The sequence below is a fragment of the Amblyomma mixtum genome, chromosome 10, assembly GCF_055824585.1.
Source record: "Amblyomma mixtum isolate Tamu chromosome 10, ASM5582458v1, whole genome shotgun sequence".
NCBI classification, from domain to species: Eukaryota; Metazoa; Arthropoda; class Arachnida; order Ixodida; family Ixodidae; genus Amblyomma; species Amblyomma mixtum.
The window spans coordinates 161,494,965-161,515,290 of NC_143021.1; the positions used below are offsets into that span (position 1 = coordinate 161,494,965).

General features: G+C 47.9%; 1 protein-coding gene across 1 annotated transcript in view; it reads left to right on the plus strand.

Moving 5' to 3' along the window:
- Window positions 1-447: 447 nt before the first annotated feature.
- Window positions 448-20,326, plus strand: part of LOC149327538 (uncharacterized) — a 28,092-nt gene continuing 8,213 nt past the window's right edge. Inside the window, exons 1-3 of the mRNA XM_089564907.1 lie at window positions 448-481; window positions 7,450-7,579; window positions 19,230-19,375. Of these exons, the coding sequence (XP_089421033.1) occupies window positions 448-481; window positions 7,450-7,579; window positions 19,230-19,375 (310 nt within the window). The remainder of the gene's footprint in view (window positions 482-7,449; window positions 7,580-19,229; window positions 19,376-20,326) is intronic.

Sequence of the window (20,326 nt, forward strand, 5' to 3'; positions counted from 1 at the left end):
ACTACGAAGGAGAGGAAGTCGTTAACTGAAGTGGTGCTTAAATTCTAACATTTTAAAAATGCCCTTATCAGCGTTGGGTAATTTTTCATTCTGGTTCATGTCTCTGCTATTCTTCGTTAGGAGCAGGTCTCCATTCTGACTATTCATTTTGTGTTATGGAGTCGTATTGTGTTTGAAACTCTCCCATGCTGTCATTGATCTTGTTTCTTTATAGGCTGTGTTCTATTCTGCATGGACCACAGAAGGCATGAGTATCATGAACTTAAAAATATACATATCGGAGAGGCCTTTGCCCTGCAGTGGGCGTAATTAGGCTGACAAGGATTCTAAAGTGACCTCCAAGCTCCAGTCGCATTTTGGAGCATCTTGGCATCTTTTACTGAGTTGGCAACATGCTTCTCAATATAATCATTCAAGTGTAAATAGAAGGAAACTATAGCGTGAGAGATGGCTGATGTCAATGACTTGGTGGCATACCACCGTGAGGGCACCAGTTAAGAGCTTTAAGTAGTAAGTATACAATTTAAGAATCAAATATAAGGATGACATAATCTCAGCAGCATAAAGACAACGAACATGCTTGTTTGCTAGCTTATCTGAAAAAAATTGTCCGCCACTTAATAAACAGGAAGCAAAGAAAGCTTTACGAGCACTGCAAAAAGGGAAAGCTAATGGTGAGGATCAGGTAACGGCATTTTTGTGGAAGGATGGTGAGGAGACTGTGGTAGAAAAACTAGTCACGCTGTATACACAATGTCTTACAACATCGAGTGTACCGTAAGCTTAGAAGAACGCAAACATTATCTAGTTTCAAAATTCGTTACCTACAAGTTATTGTCAGCGATAAAATTCCAGTAAGAAAGGATGTTTGGCAGGAAGACGCGATCTCCCCAGCGCTATTCACCTCTTCTGTGCAAAAGATATTCGGTACCTGGAGTGATAGCCGTTCTGATTAAGTGTTAATGAAGAATGCTTTAATGCGCTGAGATTCGCTGATGACATTGCCTTGCTTAGTCACTGAGGCCATGAATTACAAAGCCTGATCGATCAGTGGCTGAAACGGGCAACCAGAACAGTGGGCTTGAAAATTATGCAGAAAACCAAAGTAATATTCAACACTCTCGGAGGGAAAAGGAGTTTGCAACTGGTGAGGAAATGTGTCTACTTAGAGCAGGGAATGGCCGTAGATCTGGACCGCGAGTGTGAAATATATAGAAGAATAAGAATACGGTGGAGCGCATTTGGCAGGTGGTCTCAGATCGTGAATGGAGGTTTGTCACTATCCCTCAGTGTAAAAGTTTATAGCGGCTGTATCTTAGCGATACTCACCTATGAGACCAAACCGCAAAGCGTACAACTTAAGTTGTAAACAACGCAGCGAGCTATCGAATGAAAATTACAGGTGCAATGCTAAGAGGGAGAAAGAGAACGAAGTGGGTCAGGGATCAGAGACGGGGTAATGACATGGAATGACATGGACATGAAATGGACTTGGGCAGCGCTTGCAATAAGAAAGCAAGAGACCGATGGCCGTTAGGCTAACAGAGTGGATTCTAAGAGAAGGCAAGCGTAGCAGGGTGTGGGGGAAAGTTAGATGCGTGGAAGAGATTAAGAAGTCTGCGGGGATAAGGTGGTCGCGGCTGACACAGGGCAGCGTTAATCGGAGACATATGGAAGAGGGCTTTGTGCTGCAGTCGGCATAGTCAGGCTGATGATGATGATGTTCTGGAACTCATGAATTTTTTTTTACGGCGTGAGCTGTTTACGGAGCCAACGCTGAGCCGTCGCGAGGATGAAACACACCGAAGGACACCGACCGAAGCGGTGAGTAAAGTAAGGTGACACATCGAATGGAGGGGCTTCGACAGGAGAAGGACGGAAATAATTAGGGGAGAAAACGGAAAAACGTGATTGAAAGGAGACATGAAAATGCGCTGTCCAGCAAAGATAGAAGGAGCGAGAAACAAGAAACAAGAAGGTTTGTCCTAAGGACAAAGACAAGAAGAGGAAGAGCGGAGGAAGTTGCTGGGATAGTGACATCTTTCATGTGCGTCCAGCGATACTACCGGCCGCTCGATATCCGAGCTGCGAACGCGATCGGACACGTGAGTTGCTCGTATCAGATCGATGTATTTCTCTTCCCGACGGCTGCAGCTCGGAAGCGAAGTGGTCACTGAGAGGCAGCTCAGCAAAGATTCCCTGTAAGGGTGGCCGCAGAAACAAAATAATAAACCGGAAACCAGCACGCGCGGATAGCGCAGCAGTTCTCGTCACGCGGCATGATTTCCTTTGTGGCCATATGGCTGCGCTCGGGTGGATGCCAACGAGTTATTACTCCCTTATTATGCTGATATCTACTTTGTGAGATCCTATTGCATAGCTTGGTAGTCATTAGCTCCCAGTGCCAACAGCTGTGTGCCAACAGAGTTGTGTGCGCACGCAGCACCATTTCAGGCACAATAGAAGTTTATTGCGGTTTTTTTCTCGACAACAGGTCAAGAAGACAGATTAAGACAGACAAAGCATGTTTATACACCTGATAGTCTTATCCTTCCAGAGCAAGATCAACAAGACAAGCGGGACTTACAAATTAATGACAGCAGCAAGGAAACTGCTTTTGTGCAAAAAGGATGCAGAAAAATAGTACACACAATTAACAAATTCATTGAAAATCAATAGTGGTGTCAGATCGCTGAGCAGAGGAATTGAACGAGGACAGGAAAGAGACTGCCCAGGAACTGTGGGAAATAGTCACAATGCTGTTTATAACATATAGGAAACAGGTAATTCCTAGTAAACTACAAAGAAATAACAAATAACCGAAGAGGTAAGACCTACCTTGGTAGCACGGCATGTGTCATTCTTTAAACATTTTTATTTTAGTAACTGTCTGTATGAGTGTAACTATGTCCTTGAAAGTTCTTATTTTTGCGGTATTTGGTAAGCCACTTTCTGAAAGCCGTAGTTCGTATGGGGTCGATAAACTTCATATGCAGGTGGCGTAAGTTGTAAGCAGCATTAACTATTCTCAATAATCTCGAAGTCTTCATTCCCACCGACAACCTAATAAGTAACAAGTAAAGAAACTTAAAAGAAGCAAAGAATTTAAATGCCTAAGCTGAGGGACCTGCAGTTTTGACTGCTTACTATGCCAGCACCACTGTGGAGCCGCGATTGCCTCTGGGGTTTTCAAGATGTAACAGAATTATTTAATTTCGCGTCCAGATGAGACGAGAAAAGACCCTTATGCCATCCTGCATGGACAAATCGTCGAATTGCACAAACCGATTCTACTCCGCGGCATGCGTACAGTCATTATGTATTCCGAGAGTTTCCTCGTTCTTAACTTTTTCCTGCGCAAGACTGCAGGCCGAAGCAGTGTCCTTGCATTCTAACCGCCGGCACATGGTTATGGCGAAAGCTAGCAAAACTTGACGCGATGTTGCCTGTTTTGTCGCCACTGTATTTGGCTTTAAAGCTGCCAACAGCTTGCCCTGTGCATCTTATGAAATCATTCTCTCGAGTGCTTTAAAAAGGCGCCGCTTCTCATCGCCAGCAGATCTGGTGCGAGTGGAGAGATCGTCACAACCTGCTGCAAACATGCTGCCCAAGCATGCCTTTGGATTAGTGCTGCTTGCAACGTCCCTTATAAGTGAGTCTTTTTAACAGCACCCCTAGAGTGCGAATAGCGCGATGTGCGTAATATATACTTTGGGTTCTAACACTATTAGAAATGCTGGCTGATACGTTTTTGAAAGAACTGTTGGTCGCCAGAGTTGTACTGACGTCATTTGGTCTATTAGAATTGCACGTATGTTAACTAGAGAGAGTACCTCATCTCCCTCTAATCCATCAACCTCCGTAAGAAACCCCGCATTGGTCGTCTTCAGTACCGCGTCCAGTCAGTAAGAAAATTGGAAGGGTCACTTAAACTCCACCTTAAAAGTATGACGCGATAGCGTAGTGGGTTAATTCACATATATGCGGAAATTCATTCTTCACTTTACATTGATAGATCGCTGGAAGTCCTCATACCCCTCCTGGCGCAGTCGTGCAGCGATTGAGCGATGCGCCACTGCCCTGCGATGCTAGGTGCTCCTAGCGGTGGGCCTTGTTCGACCCATGTTACTCTTCCCGAGCGACCAATCATTAATTTAAGTGCAACCTGCCACAGTGGGAAGTTTGCTCACTATCCTGTGGGCAGGATGGGGTGACGCCGCAAGGTCACGTGACTTAGTTGGCCCACTTGCATCCTAGTTTGCTCTCTCGGGACCACCTGCCAGAGCCATGCCCGTGATTTTTCTCTGACAACGCCGACACCCGATTTCTGGGAAACTGGGGCCTCTAACAATGTCGCGTTAAAAAAGAACAAACAGATGAACACATAATATGCTGTTACGCAGAGATGCTAAAATGGGATTCAACTCAAGAGCAAAGCGGCTAATGCGACTCATAGGAGGACTTACATCGAACGGCATCAACTGATTTTCATGACGACGTGGTTCATCCTCAGCTTCTTCTTCAGCCTGACTACACCCACTGCATGGCAAAGGCCTCTCCCATGTCTCTCCAATTAACCCTTTCCTTCACCAATTGTGGCCACCGTATTCCCGCAAACTTCTTAACATATCCGCCCACCCAACTTTCTGCCGTCCCCTGCTACGTTTGTCTTCTTTTGGAATCCACTCCGTTACTCTTAAGGACCAGCGGTTATCTTGCCTTTGCTTTACATGCCCTGCCCAAGCCCATTTTTTCCTCTTGATTTCAACAAGGATGTCATTAACCCGCGTTTGTTCCCTCACCCACTCCTCCCGCTTCCCATCTCTTAGCGTTACACCTATTATTTTCTTTTCTATAGTTCACTGCGTCGCTCTTAACTTAAGCTTAATCCTCTTTGTTAGTATTTAAGAAGCGTAGCTTATTGGGCCAGTTGGTGCATGGTATGTAGAAAACCAGCGAAAAGGACGCATTCACAAGGAGAAGTACACAGGACAACGCTGGAATTGTCCTGTGTACTTCTCCTCCTTGTTAATGCGTCCTGTTCGCTGGTTTTCTACTTACCTCTTTGTTAGCCTCCACGTTTCTGCCCCATAGGTCAGTACCGGTAAGATACAGCTTTTGTAGACTTTTCTCTTGAGGGATGTTGGTAAGCTACCATTCATGATCTGAGAGAACCTGCCATATGCGCTCCACTCCATTCTTATTCTTCTAGTTATTTCGCTCTCATGATCCGGGTCTGCGGTCACTACCTGCCCTAAGCATACATATTCTCTTACTACTTCCAGCACCTCGCTACCAATTGCGAACTGCTGTTCCCTTGCTAGATATAGTTGATCTGTGCTTAATCCCCGGTAAGGGTCGCGCAACACCTTAAAGGAGGCCATCAAGACAATGGTTTGCAGAACGTCGCGATAAAGCCGCGGTCAGTCTCCTTCCCGGCAAGCCTGACAGAGGGCTGACCGCGACTAACCGCGACGTCATTAAAATCGGTTGATGATACCGTCGGGAGGAACCCCTTTGAGCGGGATCATGCCAGTTCGTTGTTGTATTATATCGGACTGTACGAAGCGGTGGTTCACCGTTTTAAAAAATAAAAACTAGGAAACAAGTCAGTGGAAGAACAAACGCTCAAGACTAGCCCCAGCAGGCTCACCAGAAAGAAACAAAATGTCTCAATACATAGGCTCCCACTGCAAGCGCATTACAAAGGTTGCAAACATTATGTAGGCCATGGACATTTTTTCTTGAACAGTGAAGAACTCGCAGTACGAAGATGAGCTTCGCCGCCAACATGTTGCAGGTTCGTGCACATGCAGACACAAAGCTCTCGACCCATCCAAGCCTGCGTTTATTGCTTCGCGGACATTTGTGAACCACCTGATGGAGGGGAAACCGCAGGCATCCTAAGGCTCAGGGGCCCCAATTATTGCCCCCAAAATGTTTTGGCTTCGTACCCCATTCACCTAGTAAAAACTCCTTTGATTTACCAAAGTCGTCAGTAGCGCCTGAACTCTCGCAGAACTGTTCAGTTAAATGTAAAGCGTCGAGCACGCTCTTAACAGAACAGAAAATGGCAGTGTCATCAGCATGGCGTCTGATCTTAATTTCGCTTTGAGATAGTGAAAAGCTCCGAGTATCGTTGTTTTTGATGATACTGACACATAGGGGCAAGAGATATAAATCAACAAAAGCAATAGCGGGCAGCCTCTCGCCTGGTGCGTTCTAGCCAGCATCCTCTCGCACTACGTCGTGTAAACCGTTGTTTTTTTTTTATAGGTCATTTCTTCGTTCCGCGCTACCAAAGCCTTGGAGCCAGTAGTGTTGCAGTTGCCGTGGCTCTCCAATTGAACTAGCTGAGTGAGAGAAACACTCGACTGTGCCACCAGCAGCAGCTTTATGCAGCCGCACACGGATGTGAGGATGTGCACAAGTAATACGTGAAGGCGGGCTAGTTGGTGGTTGACAATGGTGTGCACAAGTGTGTGTGCACAGATGTGCACAAGCCGGCAAAACGTGTCGCTAAGCCCAATGAAGAATGGGCGAGTGTTATGGAGCGTCAAAACAGCGAAAGCAACGAGGGTCGCTGAACGCGATGTCGATCACGAAAAGCACGAGCGGCAGAAGGGCGAGCACGCTGACCAGTTCAGCGAAGCGGCCGGTGGCCCAGGCTGCTGAAGCCGTGAAAGTAGCACCAACTCGTGTTTTTCCGGACTGCTTTCTTTTTACACGAGCTTGTTGGTTTCTTAACCATCTCTGTCAAAATCATCCCTTCCTAGAAAAACTTTTGTCTGTAGTGAAGAAAAAAATAAACAGAGAAACGCAAAAACGCACAATGCGGTAAAAATAAAGGAGAAAATATGCGGGCGGTAATGAAAAATAATGCCTTGCGACACTGCACTGTGTACGCGTTTAAGCAATCACGTGCACTTGTTTAATGAGACTCGCACTTGAGCAGAGAACTACCCGTAGAAGAAACTTCCATAGGTAGAGATATGTCCACTCGCCTTAAAAAGTAAATGAAATGCGACTTGTCAAAAAAATTACTTTCTTTAAATATAAAGCATAATGTTCCACGTTTCTTGCTGCACAGTGCAATTAGCACAATCTCAATTAGGCTTCACATATTTATTGAAGGATGCTTTAATTCAGGAGGTTATGATTAAATTTTTTCTTCAATATAGCCTTCCATTTACTTCTGACGGCTCCTGTACACGTGCCACCGGTATAATCGCGGCTCTTTCCTTCATTTCGAGGCAGCTTTTACGTGCTGGTATGCAGTTGGGTCTCCGCTTATACTCTTATCTCCCGCGGGAACTGCGTCCTCCCTCGCGCTTATTGCGCGCTTGTCGAAACGCCACCGCAGCCACCGACCGGTTTTCAGTAAAAGCAGCACTGCTTCGAAAGCCTTCCTGCAATCTTTTTTTCTTCACGCGTACTGCGCTGTCGCAGGCACGTGTCGGGCTGCGCTGAAGGCCGGCTGCAAAGTGGAGACCGTGCGGGCATGCGGCGAGGAATACCTCCTCTACGGCAGCGGGCCTATGCTGCCGGCATCAGGGAAGCCACTCGCTGACAAATGCACGTGAGTATTGGCGATTTCATATCCCACAGAGGGCACCTCGATCGATCAAACATGGCGGCGCTACGGAAGACTGCTTCTGAGGGCAGCCTAGGTAGAGTGAGTGAATAAACGTTATTGCCATAACTGGAAGCAATGAGGCATAGTGGGGCCGCGTGGCCCCCCGGTGGGGGCGACTGCTTGAGCCATAGAGTTTCTTACCATTACCTAGAAAGCTGGCGGCGCTGCACTTCAGCCACCATGGACGCTCAAAGCAAGATGGGACGGTGAGCTACTTGCTGCGGGACAGTCGTATTTTTTCGGGAACACAGTGTGTCGCTAATGAGATGTTTCATTCCGAAAACGCTGTTCGTGTGTGCGCAGACGACTTCCGTGCGAACGCAGTGAGCAAAAGCCATAGTAGTGAAAACGCAACGACACACGACGCCAATAAAAGGTTTCACTTCTCCGAAATGCCATTAAAAAACCTCTTAAAGTATCTAAGAAACATTTTTTTAAAACATATTTATTTTTGAAACGGCACTTTTTAATTACGAAATATTATTTTTGTAGTGTTTACTTGGCCAATAGGAAAGCTAGCCATCTCTTATTTCGGGCAAACTTTGCATTTATATGCTTTTCTGCTCATTTGTTGCAATTTACAGGCGAGATAATGAATGTTCGGACTATTGTAGTTATCAAACAGCTTTATTTTTCTATTTTTTTTGGCCAAAAGTTGTAGTTCTGCAGTCGGTAGCTCACCGTTCCATGAGGCTAAGAGCGCCCATGGTGGCTGAAGTGGTCACGAGGGGTCTCCATGCAAACTCCCATAGACGGGCTGCCAGCTTTCCCTTAAGGTAATAGTAAGAAACTCTGTGGCTTGAGCCCACAACGTGAGAGCGACTTATTGCAAATTGTGCGCAGTTGTGAGCAGTCTATTCCATCCCTCTTCCGTGGGAGCTGGTAGCAGGGGGTGTGGGGCGGTTGTTTCGCGCACCCGATGAGTTGTGAGCCGGCGTTCCTGGGGTGCCATTGTTACAATTTGAGCAAGAAGGGTCGAATTCACCGTTGGTGATAAGCGCCAAACGAGAATTACTGAAAAGAGAATGAGTTTGTAATCGACGGAGCAGGGTGCACGGCTTGTGCTCTGTCGAGGTCATGATGGGAGGGAGCGTATAATCGGCGTTGTTCTCTGTATACACTGGCAATTTCAGAGTAGGTCTGGGGAGCCTAGGTAGAAGCGCGCTAGTTTCAAAACCTCACGATTAATACAAAGTTATTGCTCGATAGTGGCAGCGTAGTGCGAGCCAGTTTTGTTTCTCAACTGTGCAAACACTTTGCGGCTTTATAATCACATGCTTAAAGAAAACTCGCTACCATTTGGAAGCAGGCCCGCACCCGAAAATCCAAAGGGAACCCAAAACTTTGGATGCATAATCCCACCTCAAGAAATGAATTAAGGTGGGTTACTGGGAATAGTAGATGGATTATGTTGGATTAAGGTGAACATTAATTGAATCTGCGAGAAGTGTTGAGTGGATTAAGGTGAAATAGTACTTCGGGTTAGTTTAATGCCTTTAATGCCGTATGATACTCCTATGAAAGGTATGGGGGTTATTCCTATGATAACGCTCGAAGGGCTAGAAGCAGTTGTCGCTCTCTAGCACCAGCGTGCCAGCCCTAGCAGTCAGAGCTGTGACCCCCAACCCGCGGTGCGGTGAGTCGCAACCACGGCGGGTTCGGGCCAGAGGGGACAAACACGAGTATGCTACTCGGATGAGCGTTTATTGCTCCCGAGCAATACAATGCAGCAGCAACAATACAACCGCCGTAACGAGGGAGAGGGTTCCACTCGCGTACGGGGGTGAAAAACGCAAAGGAAAGAACGCACGCAAAAATGTGGGGGAAGAAGGTTCCGCTCACCTCGCGTGGTTCCTCGCTCACGGCCCGCGGCGGTCAAGTCACACACTGTGGCCGGGCGATAAGGGCAGCGGTCTCCGTGGCAGATCTCTGATCCATGCGTGTGCACGGCTCCCGCCAGAAGACCCGCGAGCCTCGGGAGAAACGCGTCTCTTCCCGGGCTGTGGAGAGGAGGTCTCTCCGTTGTAAGAGGGGAAAGAGGGAAAGTCTCCGCGGCGGCGTCGCGGCGGGTAGCGAAAGGAAGCGGGGGTGGCGTGAGTGCCCTCCCTCGCAAAGCCTCCCGAACGGCGCGCGCATAGCATCGCGTGATAATTACGCGCGGCCGTTACAATGGGGCAGGGGATTCATGTGTATCCCCACATCCCTCCTCTTTAAAACTGCCCTACGGCCGAATAGAGACCGCGTTCACCGAAGGGTGTACCGAGTAGGGCCGCCGAAACACCGTTTAACTTTAAAAAGCAATAAAGAAAAGATTCAGCTCACAGCCAGCAGTGCCGTCGTCGAAGGCCATGACGCCAGTGCAGGAAGGCAGTGTAGACGACCGCCATGGACGCCCTTTTTTTCCTCTCGGTGGGGGGTGGCAATGGCACGCCGACCCATTTTTCCTCTGCCGCGGATGACTTGCGAGGCGGGCCCAGCGGGACACCAAGTTTCTCTCGTGGGCGAAGCCGCTGCCGTGGGGACACGGGGAACTCCAAGGCGGCTTCTCTGCTGCAGTTTTCGCCATGGTAGACGCAGGCCCCGGTTTCTTCGAATTCTCGCCCGCTCGTCCTGCGGCCGACCGGAAGCTGTTTTTTTTCGGCATGGTTGCTGGGTGGTGACAGCGGGCTCTTGGTTTTGGAATGCGGCTTCCCTCCGAACCTGGCTCTGGCCTGGCTCAGAGCCAGAACCTGGCCTGGCTCTCGGTGTTCGAAGCAGCAACGGTCGTTGCGGTGTCCGCTGGCTCTCCTCCGGGCACGCTGTGAAGGCTGGCCTGCGGCTGCAAGGCTGTCTTTTCTTTCTAGTTACTTTCCAGATTTACACTTTTTTTTTGAGCTAGTCTAACCCCTTTTTCCGACGAGAATGCGTGTGCTTGCTCCGGAAGCCGTCGTGCGAAATATGGAAGGGGTGCTCCGTCCATATTAAGCAGGAGAAATTACTCCCTGCGCGTTGGTCAGAGTTGGTTCTGCCGTGGGCGCAAGTTGTAACGAGGCGCCGGGCTCTGTTGTCGAGCCTTGCGTCTCGGTGCGGCTGCCTGCTGGCAAGGGAGGGTCCTGGGGTAAGGTCCCATGACGTCACAAACCGCAATTTGCCAAGGAACCTGGCTATTGATCGGCTGCATGAGCCCAGGTGGGCGTCCACCACGTGGCTTGACCCTTTGGCACACGTCGCAAGAGCGGGCGTAGCGTATCGCATCCCGCTTCATGCCAGGCCAGGTAGCGAGGCGGCACAACTTGAGGTAAGTCTTAGGGCCACTCGCATGCCCAGCGATGCACGTGTCGTGAAAGTAGCGTAAAAGTGCTCCTCTCAACGTGCGTGGAATCACCACCTTGAAGGACTCGTGTGTATCCTTCTCGGAGGGGATATATCTCAGCAGGATGCCATCGGAGTCGAGCAAATAGGAATCCATCGCGCTCACAGCATTACCAGCTGTGTTCGAGCGTTCCGCACGGGCAACAATACCAGTTGCCTCCATGTGCGCCGCGGCCGCGCCGCCCGGCTCCCTGAGCCCGTCGAACACTTTTCGACAAAATGGATCCTCCCGCTGTGCCTCCAATAGCTCCCTTCTGCTGAAAACGCTCACCACGGAACTGACGCCTTCCAAGTGGTTCACGCTTTCGCCCTGGGAAGGCGGGGTGTCCCTTCCCTCGGGGCGTTGTGTGAGCTGCGCGGCAGTCGCGCTGCTCTGGCTGTCGAGCGCGGCGTAGTGGGCAGTGTTGTTACTTCCCAAGCCGTCAACGGGCGCGCGCGAAAGTGCGTCCGCCACCACGTTGTTCTTGCCCCTCCTGTAGCGCACGGTAAAGTCGTAACGCTGGAGGAGTAGCGCCCATCGCGCTAGGCGTCCGGACGGCTCGCCTAGGCGTCTCAGCCAAGTGAGTGCTGTGACCAGGATGTTGCTGCTGAGAAGCCGTATTGGACAACCACAGCAGGGACTGGATGTCAATCCCGCTCGCCGCCATGGCTACTCTGTATGTCGGCAGTCGGTCACACAGACACTCGGTTTGTCACGCCTCTAGCCCCACGTTGGGCGCCAAGAATATGGGGGTTATTCCTGTGATAACGCTCAAAGGGCTAGAAGCAGTTGTCGCTCTCTAGCACCAGCGTGCCAGCCCTAGCAGTCAGAGCTGTGACCCCCATCCCGCGGTGCGGTGAGTCGCAACCACGGCGGGTTCGGGCCAGAGGGGACAAACATGACTATGCTACTCGGAGGAGCGTTTATTTCTCCCGAGCAATACAAGGCAGCAGCAACAATACAACCGCCGTAACGAGGGAGAGTGTTCCGCTCGCGTACGGGGGTGAAAAACACAAAGGAAAGAACACACGCAAAATGTGGGGGAAGGAGGTTCCGCTCACCTCGCGTGGCTCCTCGCTCACGGCCCGCGGCGGTCAAGTCACACACGGTGGCCGGGCGATAAGGGCAGCGGTCTCCGTGGCTGGTCTCTGATCCTTGCGTGTGCACGGCTCCCGCCAGAAGACGAACGAGCCTCGGGAGAATCGCGCCTTCTCGCGGGCTGTGGAGAGGAGGTCTCTCCGTTCTAAGAGGGGAAAGAGGGAAAGTCTCCGCGGCGGCGTCGCGGCGGGGAGCGTAAGGAAGTGGGGTTGGCGTGAGTGCCCTCCCTCGCAAAACCTCCCGAACGGCGCGCGCGTAGCATCGCGTGATAATTACGCGCGGCCGTTACAATCGGGCAGGGGATTTTTGTGTATCCCCACAAAGGTACTCGAACATTTAGTCCTCAAATTTTCTAAGTTGGCAGTGCTGATGACGTCAAAACCCTCTCAACCAATCAAGGAATTGCGATAAGCAGAAAGCCAGTGGTTTCTGATGCATTATGTAAAACGATGTATTAAAGTCTTATTATCTTTTTTTCAAGAGGCACCCTAACCCTATCGCATTTATAAACGAGAGATGAACAAGAAATCGCTTCCTGGCGTTTGAAACCATCTTTGGCCCTCCACTACGGCGTCCCTCATAGCCTTAGTCTCTTTGGGACATTAAACCCGATAAACCAAACAAACCTTCTTTTGTGAAATCGGAGCGCCATGCCAACGGCACGCTTTGGATGCCATTTGTGATCTGTTACATCGGCGGTGAAGCGACTTGTACAACGGGAAAGTGACAGAACTAGAAGCGCAATTTTTAGCATTATTCATTACAAGCAACCGGCACACGAGCAGTTGCTTCCATAGTAAACAAGGAATAAAAGTTTCAGTACCTGCCTCTCGAGCTTTAACTCACAAAGCTGCGTCCTTTTGCCTCTTCTTTTCGCATCAATTTTTTTGACCATGGGGTACTTTAGATATGAATACAAATTCCAGATTTAATGTTCAAGTAAAAAGCGAGAACAACGAGGCCGCCTTTTCCGGCGCACTCTTTGAACGCGGCAGTTCGCCGCACCTTGTGCTCATAGTTTGTTTGTAATCAGTGTATGGAAGTAACGTGATTAATGTGAGGTCACTATAATACAAATCTGTTCTTGCGATTCTAGTCGATTCGTAACATCCACGTATGCGACTGGCTGAATCCTGTGACAGCTAGCAAAGGCACCGGGAAACAATGACCTACAAAAAGAAAGACAAAATCTTATTCAAACGGAACCGGAAGGAAATCACTACATAGATAACGAAGCAACATATCTCAACGCACGCAGGCCGCTATAATGCCTTCCACTACAGACAGCCATGCACAGTTGTTATTGCGCGTGCAATGTGCCCGTTTGTGATGTGTGCTTAGCGAGTTGTTGTTAAGAAATAGTGCCTCGTGTTTTCACAGGCGCTTCTAGTCAATGAGATCATCTTATTTAGGCCTGATGCGTAGTGTCAGCTGCTCTGTCATCATCATGCAAGTGTTCCATGCATGGTGGAACCTGCCTACTAGCATTTTCACTATGCAAAGCTGGCACCAGAAAATCACGCAAAGGCGCTAGATTTTTTGTCTAGCTTGATATGGTGAAAACACCCATGCAACAGCTTTCGTAAGGTCTGTTTTTACATCTAATGCATCACATCAATGTCTGTATGCGCTGACAAACCATTGGTGCAATGAAGCAAACAAATAAAACTTTTTGCTGTGCTAGTTGCAACTTCAGTCACTTGGGTAACAACTTAGCACGACAAAAAAGCGTTCTCGAGTGAGACCCACAGTGCACTTTCCTGTGTGTTTTCCTTGTGAACGTTTTTATGTCGTGCTAAATTCCTACCCAGATTAATGGACTTAACAACGTGGTCTACCCTTAGAATAATCCGTTGTGCCGCCGCAGCGGGGCGTCTATTTTGGTTCGAATTTTATTGGCAAATTTTAGCATAAATTTATAGCGGTCTTAAATGAAAACAAAGAAAATAGCTAGCGTGGCGGCAACAGCGACCACTCCGTTTCAAAAGGGACGCTCTGACAATTCTACCCGTTCAGCACTCATACCATCGTCAGAGCCGAGCAAAAACCTTTCTTTTGCATCTTGCCTGTGCATATTGTTTGTCATCGCTCGTTGCCACGGCAACAGTGACACCAAGCGGCAAGAATTTGGCGCTGCCCACCCGCGAAATTTCAACTTGGCCGATTTCGACCAAAATTGATGTCCAACCTTAATTGACCGTACCCGACATGATGACAAGCTCCAAATTTGACCCTGGTTCTTTTCCGGAAATTTGGTCCTGGCCACCACCGAGAAAGCTCACAGCCTTAAGTTTCAGCCATCTGGTTGGTACAGTTCGCTTGTGGAGTCATCATTCACGTCACCGCGCTTTCCCATGTAACACTTCGGTTTAAGCGGTCTTGAACCCCGGTTAATTTTTTAGTGAACGCATCAATTTCATAGGTGAGGAGTCTTTATAAGGATTTGGTTTTCCTACATGAATTTTTCAAAAATTAGCAATCAAAAAATGTCGTCTGTTTCGTGGTCTACCGCATGCTTAAGCTTGAAGTGCTTCGCAGTACCGGCGCAGACATTCTAAAACTGAACCTCACTGCGGGGCAAAGCCTCGTCTCGGGCAGACAGAACCATCCGTTTAGAAGAACTTTTTGTTGGGGCTAGATGGTGCATGTTGTAAGAAAAGAACTGTAGCGCAACCAAGACGCACAAAAGAGACTACCACACCTTAGCGCTAGTCCTGTGTGGTCCTCTCTTGTGTACGTCGTGGTTGCGCTACAGTTATTTTCTTACAACCATCCGTCTCAGCACCGCCGCTGTAGCGGCAGGGTGAAACGTGCAGGGCCTCTCCCTTCCGCTGCCCTCACTGTTTACAAGAGGTTTTATGCCACGCCGACGGATGCCGCCACGGTACCTGAATGCCCTCGCTTTCGATCACGGTGTAAGAATACTTACACCGTGCTTTCGATCGACACGGTCTGACGGTGGGTGCGCTGATTACGCGACACTCTAGGGGCTCTCGCTTGCCTCACAGGTGTAGAGTGCGCAGCTCCGCTTCGCACCAGCCTGGCGTCGCCCACCTCGGGACTAGCAAGTGCTGGCGTTTGCTCTGCTCCGGCCACAGCGAAGCACGTAGGCACCGGGGCGTGAATGAAAGTTTGCGCAAAGTTCGTTTGGGTTCGTCTCCGTGTTATACCTTCGGTTATCCCTAAGTTCTTGCGCCACGGTCACCGGTGGCACGCCTACAACGGAAGCTGTAGACACTGCTTAAGAAAGTGGTGAGGTTTCAACGTAGTTAAACCGCGTAACTAAACTTTCTCTTGACGCTGCTTCGGTTTTATCGTCCGAACGATGACAGTGAGGTGTAGCCTGTCCTTGAGTCATGTGATGCAAGCAATAATGGCAATATTAATGCTGATATGTCGTTGTTATCATTGCAGCTCTTGAAGCAGGCTGGTTTAAGTGTTGTAGTTAACTAAACCACGTATCAGTGTTTTTAAGGCGAAAGCCTTTAATGTCTCATCGTTGTAAGCAGCAGTTGTCGACAGAAATGTCACGCTTTGCAATTGGTCTAAATGGTCGTGACGTCACAGTGCGCGAATTTCAAACGGGGCCAATTGTACTTTGGCTAGTAACCATGCAATCAATTGAAGGGATCGTATAGTGATGCTCCAAGTAAGTGGGACTGAGCTTAGTTAGTTGCTTAATTACCCAATTAGCCTGATTACTTTTCTAGTCAGGCCATATAAATGAATAAAACCGAGTAGGAAGTTCGTCGAGCTCGGGAATTGAACCCCGGTCTTCGGCGTGCGAGACGAGCATGCTATCCACTCCGCCATGCCAGCTCGAAGGTTTCGAATGAACAAAGGCGCGTCTAGTGAATACGGTGTCTTCGCTAACTCCCATCCTCCTCGCTTCCCTTCCGGCGAGGTTTAGGTGTCTACCGAGATATGAGAGACAGATACATTTCCTTTCCTCAAAAAACAATTTACCGACGAGCGAGGCGTAGAACCGAACGGGCGATGGCGTTCTATGGACTCCCTGGCAGCGTTGCAAGACGCTGTCGCGTTACACTCTTAGAGGCGAAGCTTAACATCTTAACCACACATCAGTGACCACACTTTAAGTCAAATAAGTGCTCCCCCCTGAATTTTGACGGGTGTCCACCGAGATATGTGAGACAGTTACTGCGTAATTTCCTTTCCTCAAATACAATTTTCATTTTCTTCATTACGGGCCCTCTTTGTCTTCTTTCACTCCCCCTTCCTCCCTTCCTCTAAGGTGCGGTTCAGGTGTCCACCGAGATGACAGAGAATTACTGCGCCATTTCCTGTCCTCAAAAAGCGTTGCGTTCAAAGGGCAAGGCATCGCGCCGAACGGGTGGTGGCGTTCCGTGGACTCCCTAGCAGCGCTACAACACGCTGTCGCGTTCCACTCCTAAAGGCGAAGCTTAAGCGTCATTAATTAGCAGTGAATTAGTATTCAGGCATTAATCAGTAATTAACCATTAATTAGTGATTTGTCATCACTTAGGAATTAGCATTCAACTATATGTGACGCCACCAGTGCCACAGAGGCAGTCAAAGTGGTGCGGAAAACGCTTTCGCCTCTACGCACTTTAGACAGTCAAAGTGCCCCCTGAATTTTTGTTCCCATTTTTTAGTGCCTCACCTGGCCTAAAGGCCGACCATACGTCACAGCCATGCTTTGGTTCATTTAACCAAAACAGCCTGAAGGAACGGATTCACTTATAAACAATTTAGCGATCGGAAGCAAATAACAGGCGATGATCGATGTATTCTAATGCCTAACCCATGATTTGAAGAAGATAACAGGGAATAAGGTGTCTATAGTGCTTTAAAGTGCGTCCCATGCTCTTGCTCACTCAGAGACGGGAATTGTTTTCTCTTTCACAGAATGCGATTTGTGCAAGATCACGTGACATGCGTAAAAGGTCTCGCTTTAACCAAGGTACCTCACCTGTGTGAACTAGAGGTAGCATGTCTGACTCGCCACCCAAGTGTCCCGACTAATTTCCCCAATTTTCTTTGCAGCGCAGTTCGATTACTTTGCATATTTAGATGTCCTAACGACGTTTTAGTCATGTTGCGACCTTCTCATTGCCAGTTTTATAACGTTTTAACCACTTTTCAATTCCGCCGCTCCACCACTCCACGAGTGACGTCTCAAGCCTCTCTTTACACAACGCCAAGTTTCCCTCTTTACGGGGCTCTAAACGCTGCCACTCCAAAATTAACATAACTTCAGTGTCACTTTAAGCGCATGTAGGTCTGCCTGTGTACCTCTGAACAGTCCTCACTACAGCAACAAAAACAGTAGTGTAAGTTACCTGTCTAGACGCATGTATTTCTTGCCACAAACTTGACGGAGCGTATTATTTTATACTGAAAACTGCGCAAAAAAACGAAGACACAGAACGAGAAGGCACGACACGGGCGCGGGTGCCTTCTCGTTCTGTGTCTTCGTTTTTTTGCGCAGTTTTCAGTATGAATTCCTACCAACTAGCCCAGTTTACCATTCGTATTACTTTAGCCAGCGCACTTTCTATAAAATTTCTACAACCAATACAAGTTTGCCAGTGTCTGCAGATAAAGCGCAGCACTTAACACGACCGGCTTTACGGAATTGCCCCGTTGTGTTGGCGGCAGGGCAGAAACGGGTCACTACTGACGTGAGATACCGCAATGCGATGCACTGTGCACTACTAACGCGAGATACCACAGGATATCGAAAGCATATATGTACAGCTTAGATGCTTTTCGCGACCAAACATTTAGCCCTTTAGTTGCCCACTTACAAAGAAATCAAGAAACAATATGCTAAATTACGTGAGTAAAAGAAGTCTTGTATTAGCTAGCGCCACTCGGGCAATCGGGCAGGTGGCGAACTTAATGCGTTTCATGCGACTGGCGCTGCGCTATAAAATCTTCTTGCTGCACTCTTTGGATATTGCATGAAGTTGTCTTTTCTGGTAAAAGAGAGCCGGAGATTGCTTTAGAAGGGTGGATATTTATTTGGCCATGTCTCATGCTTGTGGTTACTGACGCAACGTGACATTTTCGGAGTAGTTTTGTCCTCGTGAACTTCGCGGATTATTTTCCGCTATTGGAAATGTGGTGTACCGACTGTCATGGGTTCCGCTACCGGCGTGCACCAACACTACGCTGCGCCCGAAGAAGAAGAAGTTGCCCCGATCTCTTGGTGCTGGCTATAGCCTGAACACGCTGCAAGATCCGCCACAGCGGCTCGGTCTCTCCTAGGACTATTAATGAACGCACCCTTACACAAATAAAAAATTGAAACAATCGTTTGCTTTTGTCAGCGTTTTCCCGTCTTCACATCTCCTACCCATACACAACGACTGATCGCAAGCTAGTGTTTGTGCTCCAGGCAGAGGCACTCGGTGACGCGTTGCACGTGTTAACCTTGGTCTAAAAATATCTTTACGAATTTCATATTACTATTACCTGGGAGGAACAGGACAGAGTTGCTGATAGCCCAACAGAGCAACCTCTTTTTTTTTGACACATTGATATCGGATTTAAACTTCGGAATCGATTTGTGAGCCCGCAGGTGGAAAGCCAATCACTAATGGTCAATCAAAAATTCTTTTTAAAGGCCTGAAGCTTATTGCTGGTACCATTTTAACAGTTTCACAAACATTCGCGAATTTCAGCTTTCATGCGAATAAATATTTCGAGGTAGCAGTTTCCAAAGGTACTTAAGATAGAATATGTTTTGTGTACCTTCATTTCTTCACCATTTCTATTTATTTAGCAGTGCTACTTTGTGCGCTTTTGCTACAGCCTTTCTTGACCTCTAATCCCATGAAGTAGGTACTGTTGCTATCTGCATTCAATAATTATCATTTTGTATCATTAAATGTTTAGTGCATGACTTGCCTTGTCTTTACATATTTATATTTTATTTATTTTCGTTTGTACACATTGCTTATTACTTCGGATGGGCGGCACTGCTTTCTTTCATGTCGATATTCTATAGGCGCTGTCGAGCTTGTTTTTGGGGGTATTGTGGAATGCTCACAACGTCGTTGTCAGTTTAGTTCTTCGTATCAAACCTTCTACAATCGCTGCGACACTCAACATAGTGGCACACGGTACAAATCAGTCGTTTTCTCTTCCGTTTATTTCAATAATTCTTGCTTTCAGGACATGGAAACAGCAAGCAGGTTGCGCATCCAAGTTCTACAACGACTGCCTCGAAGGGGTGGGGCAACTCGCGGCGGTCGCGATTATCGACGCACTGCAAGAGAACATCGCTTCCATCTGCAACGTCGGTTCGGAGCAGAACAAGGGTACGTCCTGTTGTGTGTTTAGCACATTTGTTTCTCAGAGCACATTTTTGTAGATAATGGCGTGAGCTGTCAGAACAATCCCGGCGTCGCTTTCATTTCCGGCTTACATTACAGGGACGAGTAGCCGTTGAAGTGCATAGGATAACCCTTTTCAGGCGCCATTTTTTGTTTTGACTGCAATCAATTATCTTTTCCCTAGGTAGTATATTCAGTCCTTTAGAAAGGGAATTTGTTAGTTTTCGAACGTGAAAGACTAGCAGGTATGTTTTTTCAACGACGTGGAAAATTCCGTACAAAGTGCCAGATCTGTTAGAAAGAGTAACATCGAAATGTTCCCGTGTGTCAGGTGAACGCCCTAAAGATCGTGGAATCACTTTGTGTATCGAAGATTCACATTACGCTTGAAACCGAGTAAAAACAATCGATGTTTTCACTCGCGGCAAAATTTGTCTGCACAAAAACGGCGGAAAAATTGCTCCCTAGCTCACTCTTACGTGAAATATTATCTACTGCATTCGCCACATGGTACAAAAAAGCAACTTATTTGCAAGAAGAAGGGTGCTCAATTTGACTGCAATAATGAAATCACTGTTAACTGCTCTAGTTTCTCAGAAAAAGCTGTAAGTTTGCCGCTTACGCAATTGTGTACAAAGCGCCTGAAAGGGATAATTATATGAAATGTCCCAGTTATCCTTTTATTGAGTACAGTGTTATGAGAAACTGACTTTTCTAGCTAACGGGGTTTTTATATTATTGAAAGAACGAATCGGTCTCCGAATAATGGTCCACAGATTTTTATATTTCTCGATTCATGCTGAAAATCTTCCTGCACAGATTCCGTCAGACGTTCCCACAACATGATGCATATTAGAACAACCGTGGCTTGATAGTCATGACCACCTCTCTACGGACATTGAATCCTTGTCACTGCTCAAAATGACTAAGCGATCG